This window comes from Myxine glutinosa, chromosome 3 (genome assembly GCF_964187855.1).
Source record: "Myxine glutinosa chromosome 3, kmMyxGlut1.1, whole genome shotgun sequence".
NCBI classification, from domain to species: Eukaryota; Metazoa; Chordata; class Myxini; order Myxiniformes; family Myxinidae; genus Myxine; species Myxine glutinosa.
Window position 1 is genome coordinate 24,327,429 of NC_136263.1, and position 7,367 is coordinate 24,334,795.

General features: G+C 43.9%; 1 protein-coding gene across 1 annotated transcript; it reads right to left on the reverse strand.

The window, feature by feature from the left end:
- Positions 1-2,150: 2,150 nt before the first annotated feature.
- Positions 2,151-6,945, reverse strand: LOC137423743 (cdc42 effector protein 4). The gene is made up of 2 exons (XM_068111207.2): positions 6,774-6,945; positions 2,151-4,597 (listed from the first exon to the last, which is right to left on the reverse strand). Exon 2 carries the CDS (start codon positions 4,545-4,547, stop codon positions 3,540-3,542), a length of 1,008 nt encoding a protein of 335 aa, XP_067967308.1. The 5' UTR covers positions 4,548-4,597; positions 6,774-6,945; the 3' UTR covers positions 2,151-3,539.
- Positions 6,946-7,367: the final 422 nt, after the last annotated feature.

Here is a 7,367-nt window from a genome sequence, read left to right on the forward strand (position 1 = left end):
TTCCTTCTTGTTCCCTATACTCAAAATAACGAAAACTGAAAAAAATTCAAAATAAAAATGAGGCTTCGAGCTTTTGGTTAGTGAACCAATATGCAAATTCTTTAAATTTCAGGTCAATCGGATGAAAATTGACGATTTTATGACGCTGACCTTTGACCCTTTGACCAAATTAGTAATGTGCCTTCTCCGTATTAACATAATAAAGCTATGTTGAAAATTTGATGACAAAACTCAAATGGTAAATTTAAATTTTAGGTCAATTGAATGACAACGATTTTAGGTGATGCTGACTTTCATGCTTTTGGCAGAATTATTAATTTGTCTTCTTCGTTATATCAAAATTAAGCTTTGGTGAAAATTTGATGACAATAGCTCAAATGGTAAAAAAAAGTTACGGCCTGGACAGACAGACACACGTATGCAAAACCCCTTCTCCGGCTGCGTAGGGGACGGGCTAAGAAAAGATTTTGAAGGTCATTGAAATTTTTTTCAGAATTTTATCGCCGGTTGATGCAGCGTCTTTCACAGCACCTTATTTAACAAGTTAAATGTTATTTGTGCCTGTTGTTTGTGTCCTTCATGCCATTCCTAAAAACTAAGCTTCCTGTTTGGAATGATTTTAAAGTTTGTTTAACTGCCAGACAGACAAACGGTAAAAATATTATCTCACCCCTCTCTGCAAATGCGCGATCGGAACAAATTCAGAGCCAAAGTACATTAATACGGCAAGTTTGTTTCCCGATTCATGTTCAAAATATAACATTTAATTGAAATTAAATAGTTCCTCGATCATAAACTGACGCTTGTCGACAAACACAGACAAATTGAATCAATTGCTTAACCCCGCTTTTCACTTCACATGTGCGGTGAAAAGGAGAGAAAACACTGACACACGACAAATTAAAGCAAGACTCGACCACCATAGCACTGTTGTTGGCCATTCTGTCCAAGCAAGCATTAGCAAAATATTAGTTACTGTTTCTAGAATCTAGATGAATAGGTTTTTATTTATTTAAATATCCTACAAATGAGTAATAGGGGAATTGAGTAAAAACGGCCCCATGGGAAACAAAACGAATACAGGAAACATGGGAAAACTTTAAAAAAGGTAATCCACACCTGGCTGCATCATTTCAGAGAACGTGGCCATTCTGCTGATGTAGCACCTTTAGGATTGGGAATTAGTAGAAGGGCCTACTCTCCTGAAAGGGTGGACAGATGTACCACATGATACCACAGAAGACCGTTGTAACCGTTGACGAGCAGCGGAGAAGAGCTTGGACGTAGACCAATTTATCAGAAGTTTCAAAAACCATGAATGGGGGAAAGTATTCAAAGCAAAAGCAAAGTGCTGGCGTGTTAAAATCATTAGCGGAAGCGAAGGAGACAATCTCTTTTGGAATTCAATTAACCACACTGAGGTTCAGAGATGAGACTATCACTTATTAAACAATAATGGCTCAGACTTGAAAGAATACTGATTGACGAATAATCAGGAGGATCAAAATTGGCCTTTTATGCCCTTTTGCCAAAAGTACAATGGGAACGAATCGAAGGTTGGAAGATTGAACCGTTTTATCAGGATGCATTCTCCCACCCCCATAATCGATGGCATTTACAATGTTCACTGGTTAAATAATTTATTTTCTATTTCACTTTCACCAAAAAGTAAGAAAAAGAAAAAAAAAGCCCCAAGATCAGGCATCAGCGATGGCTTTAGGGTAGACAGGATGGCCTAAGGGTAGCATACTCACCTCTAAGCAGTCTAGTGTGGATTAGAATCCCGACCCAGCTATAAACTGTCATCCTGATGTTTCACACGCACGGTGATTCATCAATGTGTGTGCCGTCCCTCGGATGGACGTTAAACAGGTGTCCCGTCTGCTTGCACGAGTTGGTTTTGATGTTAAAGATCCCATGGTGTCCTTCGCGAAGAGTAGGCGATCTTTCGCTGGCATTCTGAACAAATAAATTCCTGCCCTCACCAAGAGGGCATTGTATCAGTGGCACAGCCGCACCTTGGCTAAAGATGCTACCCCACAACCTTGTGCTGCATACGAAGAAGAAGTAATGACATTTGAAATTGGAGATTAAAAACCAACCCGGTCACTATTTTCTGGCATTCACTCACAGAGAAGGAGGCATCACAATTTTCGAAGTCAACTTGAATTTTTCTGAAAGTAAAAAAGGTTACAGGCATATTGAGAAAGTGAAAAAATCACAGGTACAGCAGCATAGGCCTCAAGAGTGTACAGTTGGTTTTCAACATTACAAAACGAAGACTTTCATAATGCTTCCAAACTGAACATTGGCTTCAAATCGCTACAGCGGTACGAGTAACCAACAAATGCCAAATTGTCAGCAAAAATGTGGGAAGAACCACATGATAAAGTCAAATGTATCAAGCTATTAGGCTGTACAATGAATGACGCAGTGGTATGGCAATATAAGTTACAGATATACAGGTAGATAAACATAAAAGGTATAATGTATAAAAAAAAACTCATTTCTAACACCTATGGAGAGGATTAGTGTCAAAACAATGGCCGCAGCAAAGACTATAGTGTTGCATTTTCGATTGCATGCAGCAGTCTCGTATTATAATCATTGCTTAGTGTTTCAAAAACAAACCTGTTAAAATGGAGAACTTCCATGCAGGTGCGAGTCAGCATTGCACACCACATGATTGACAACAGCGATGATGTCATACGAGTTCACACAAGGCCAAAAAAATTTTTTTTTTTTTTTAGCTGTTGGTTCAAATTAGCAAAAAATATGGCTAACCTCCGCTCTTGCAGGGAAAATGGCCTTAAAATGCCTGTTGTGTTTGTTTGTTGTTGTTGGTTCAAATTGGAGTTAACTTGAAAATAGTGTTTTAGCGTTAAACTGGGCGTCCCGTCGACCAACATTAGTTGGTGGACGTTAAAAAAAATCCCACGGTGGCATTCTCAAAAGGCAGGCGAGCTATCGCCGGGATCCTGGCCAAATTACAAACTTGTGCCCTTACGACTGCGAGAAAGGCAATGGCAAGCCACCCAGCATAACCCTTGCTCAGGAAGCTGCTTCGGCAGAACTGACACTGAAAGAGTATGGTACTTCGGAGAGACAGAGAGACAGACACAGCGAGAGAGAAAGAGAGAAAGAGAGAAAGAGAGAAAGAGAGAGAGAGAGAGAGAGAGAGAGAGAGAGAGAGAGAGAGAAGAGAGATAGAGAGAAAGAGAGAGAGAGAGAGAGAGGAGATCGACAGATCGACATCGATCGACAGATCCTTTCTGCCAAAAAAAATATATATATATATATAGATGTATATATATATATATTTTTTAAGTTTCATAAAAATGTTATTGAATGCATTTTAAAATGTGATCTAAAAGTTGTGAATCCTTTTTCGTCCACAACAAAACTGTTCACAAATTGACGTCACAATCACCCCGAGGCAGAGTGAACAAAACACCGCACCAAAAGCAATGGGGCGTTTTCCCCAGGCCAGGAGCAGATGAGTGTAAATAACAACATGGTAAAGTCTGAAGTAGAGGAGTTCATACCCTAATTTCATCATCATCGTCGTCATCTTCAAACGCAAACTGTTCGCCGATCTCCTCATCCGAGGCCTTGTCAAACGACTCCGAAGACATTTTATGACGCCCGTCCTCCCACGGCGTCACACCGCTCTCGACCGAGCTGCCGGAGGACAAGTGGTGCGATGCGGGCAGCACCTTACGATGCGGTGCTTTTTGCACGCCGCCGTGTTCCCAAACTAGCTCGGTGCGCACCGTACGTGGTTTTGGCTGTGGCCGTACCTCGGAGACGGACGGTGACGTCGTCGACTCAAACCCACTGTCATAATTCCAGTTACGTGGTGCTGAGGGACTGTGGCGTTCCGGCCGCCGGTTCGACAATTCTCTTTCCACGTCTCCACCGGCCTTTTGGGATTGTCGAGGGCTTGGTATTTTTGGCCTGCTCGGTCGAGCATCGTCGCATGTTGGGCCTGGACTCTGCAGAACGTCACTTTCCATGGAAACTTGCTCCGTCAGCACAAAGCTACCTTTAGTCATCACACTTAAAATGTCATCCAACATTGAAGGCCCAAGGTCCAAGTCGAATGACAGCATTGGGTCTCCGATGACAGAGGGTGAAGCAGCAGCTGGTAGAGTCGTCACACACATGTAGTTGTCGTAGCTCTCAACATCCGAGCCACTATTCCTGTGAACTTTACTGTGCCCATTTAACGTTCTGTTGATTTGAGATTGGTTTACGATTGGCAATGACTCACTACTTCTTGAATTGAATGAACACTCGCTGCCACTCCGTACTGGCAACACGGTATCTGGAGCTTGGCGGGTGAAGCCGTCGACGGTACCTCCGTCTGCTCCCGGAAGTGGGTCAGCAGATGCGGACTGCGTCACGGGTTTGGTTGTGGCGAGGAACGACGTATCGCCGAATGCATCTCCGCCACGTCCGATGTGCATCGTGTGCCGGAAGTCCCCCATGGGTCCGCTGATGGCATTGCGGTCAATACGTGATCGTCTCTTCGCCTGCCTGAACATTGGTACGTTGGTACGGGGCAAACAGCCCAGCTGGATGAAGTAAAAAAAATCTATGGTGCAGAAAGAAAGAAAAAGGAAAAAAGTGAAGAGATCATTCCTAAATTTCATCAAAAGACTAGCACACCCAAAATAATAAAATAAAATTCACATTCAAGAATCAACATGGACTCAGACAGATTTTTCTTTTGAAGATTCATTCATTGAATGAATGAATGAATGATCGATCGTTTTCAGGCCATTTTCCCTGCTGGAGCGGGGGTTAGCCTTGCGGGCCCCATGACAATCATGGTTCCCTGTTTGAGGCAATGTTTTTATGGCCGGATGCCCTTCCTGACGCCAACCCTTGGTCACGCTCTTACGATGCACAGGGATACGGTGTACCTATTCTAAACCGGGGTACACACCGGGATCATTCATCCCAGCAAGCTGGTACTCAATTTGCCGACCTCGGAAGGATGACAGGCTGAGTCAACCCCCTGGCGTTAATTCAGCGATCGACCGGGATTGAACCCAGGATCCTAGGATCCCAAGCCGGCACCCTAACCGCTAAGCCAACACCAGGCTTAACCAGGAATAATAAAATAAAACTCAAAACTACTTTTTTAACACGCCATTGCCTTCGTGCCTCCAACGCCGAAACCGTTTCCACCCTCGTCTGTTTGCGAACATAATATCTCAAAGTAAGGGACTGATTCGGACCAAATTTGGTGGAGAGGTTGGTCGTGTGACGAGGACGAAATTATTCGATTTGCGTTCAGGTCTGAATCCAGCTCCGGCCTATGAGTGGATACAAAATGTCAACTGTTCAGCCTGGCGGCAGGTGTGTGCTCTACCGAGTGCCGTTCTAGCCTCCTTTGCCACCGATGGTGGACGAAGGTTATGTTTTCACCCGGTCTGTCTGTTTGTGAACATGGTGTCTGAAAGTTGTGGATGGATTTGGATGAAATTTGGGGGAAAGGTTCAGTGTGTGACGATGACGAAATGATTACATTTTCGTAAAGATCTGGACAGTAAAAAAATTTTAAAAATTCTTTAGTGATTCTTCATCATAGAGAAAGAGCAGGATATGTTTGGTTGTCTGTGAGCAGGACATCTCAAAACTAAGTTGATGAGTTGGGGAGGTGACAACTTTTGGTTCAGGTCTGAATCCAGATCCAGCCTATCAGTGGGATACAAAACGTAAACCGTTCACCTGGTAGAGGTATGCTCTCTACCAAATGCTGATGTAGTTACCTCCACCACCAAAGGTGGCTGAGGGTTATGTTTTCACCCCCATCTGTTTATCTGTCCGTTTGTGAACAAAATATTTCAAACCTGTGGACGGATTCGGACAAAATTTGGCAGAGATGTAGCGTATGTGACAAGGACGAAACGATTAGATTTTGGTGAAGATCCGGATTCAGATCCGGCTACTAGAATTTTAAGCGATTCTTCACCATTGGGAGATCGGGCCAAAAACGATACATAGCAGGATATCTCAAAAAGTTGTGAACGGATTTGGACGAAACTTGGTGGACAGGTTGGGTGTTTGACAAGCAAGAATCGATTCGATTTTGGTGAAGATCTGAATATGGATTCGGATATAATAATTATTTAATTATTTAAGTGATTCTTCACCATTGGGAGATCGGGCCAAAAACGATACATAGCAGGATATCTCAAAAAGTTGTGGACGGATTTGGACGAAACTTGTTGGACAGTTTGGGTGTCTGACAAGGAAGAATTGATTCAATTTTGGTGAAGATCCGGATCCGGCTAGGATAATTTTTAAAGTGACTCTTCACCATTGAGTGATATGGCCAACCAGGTGGAGGTATGCTCTCCACCGAGTGCCGTTCTCGTGTTAAACCGTTTTTGCCTTGAACAAGAACGTATACATCTCATTTTAATCAACAGGGGGCACCAAAGAATGACCGAAGGGTTTGTTGAAGTTTGTTCGGTTCTTGTAGTTTGACAATTGGGACAAGCGTCCAAAGTTAAGCATTTGGAAATGGAGACACTAAGTTCTACAAAATGAAGCTCAACTAGAAACCGCTTCAGTTTGAAGAATTAAATAAAGAGGCGAAACGGTTAAAATGCCTTCCTGATGCAGACAACCGGCGAAGGGTGTCCGGCCGAGGCCAGACGAACTCGTCGTTCTGCGACACAACACAAAGCAGCTCAATGAAACATTCACGAAAAGTTACTCGGCGTCCTCTTCGTACACGTCAAACAACTTCCACAAACCTCGAGAGGAACGCGCGCAGACGCGGCACCGGGTGCTGACGTGTCGCTCCGAGGATACCGGGTCAAGGTAGAGAAGGCAACGTTGGTCAATGACGAAGTAGTCGCGCAGATCGCGCTGCGCCCGCGAGTGGTGGCGAACACGGCACACCCGAGCACGAGCGCCAGACACGCCTCCTCCGCGTCTCCGCCAATCCGCACTCGGCCCCGCCTCCCCGCCTACGCTCCTCCCCCCAGACGTGAGCATTGTCATTTTCGATCCTTGTACCACGTGTCGCAAGAACCACTACGTACGCCGCCCAGACCACATTCTCCGGTCACAATGACGTAATCACGCACTTTCTTAATTGAGTTTCACGTACGTACACGCAAAGGCATCTCATTAAAACAAGAGACAGTACATCGAGAAGACATTTTTCTGTTTCATTTTGGAACAGAAGTGAAATCAACAGATTGGGATTTTAATTTTTTTTTGCATTACTAACACTGATTACCGAATAATTATCGCTTTAAATCAGTTTCTGTGTTTACAAAGTCGAGTCTCGTGGAGGAGCTGGAACATGAATCGGATCAGGGGTAGAAAAGATCATGGGTTTG

What these genes read in the sequence shown, in the direction of transcription:
- LOC137423743 (XM_068111207.2), bottom strand. Translation starts at nt 4,547, where the DNA reads ATGTTCAGGCAGGCGAAGAGACGATCACGTATTGACCGCAATGCCATC.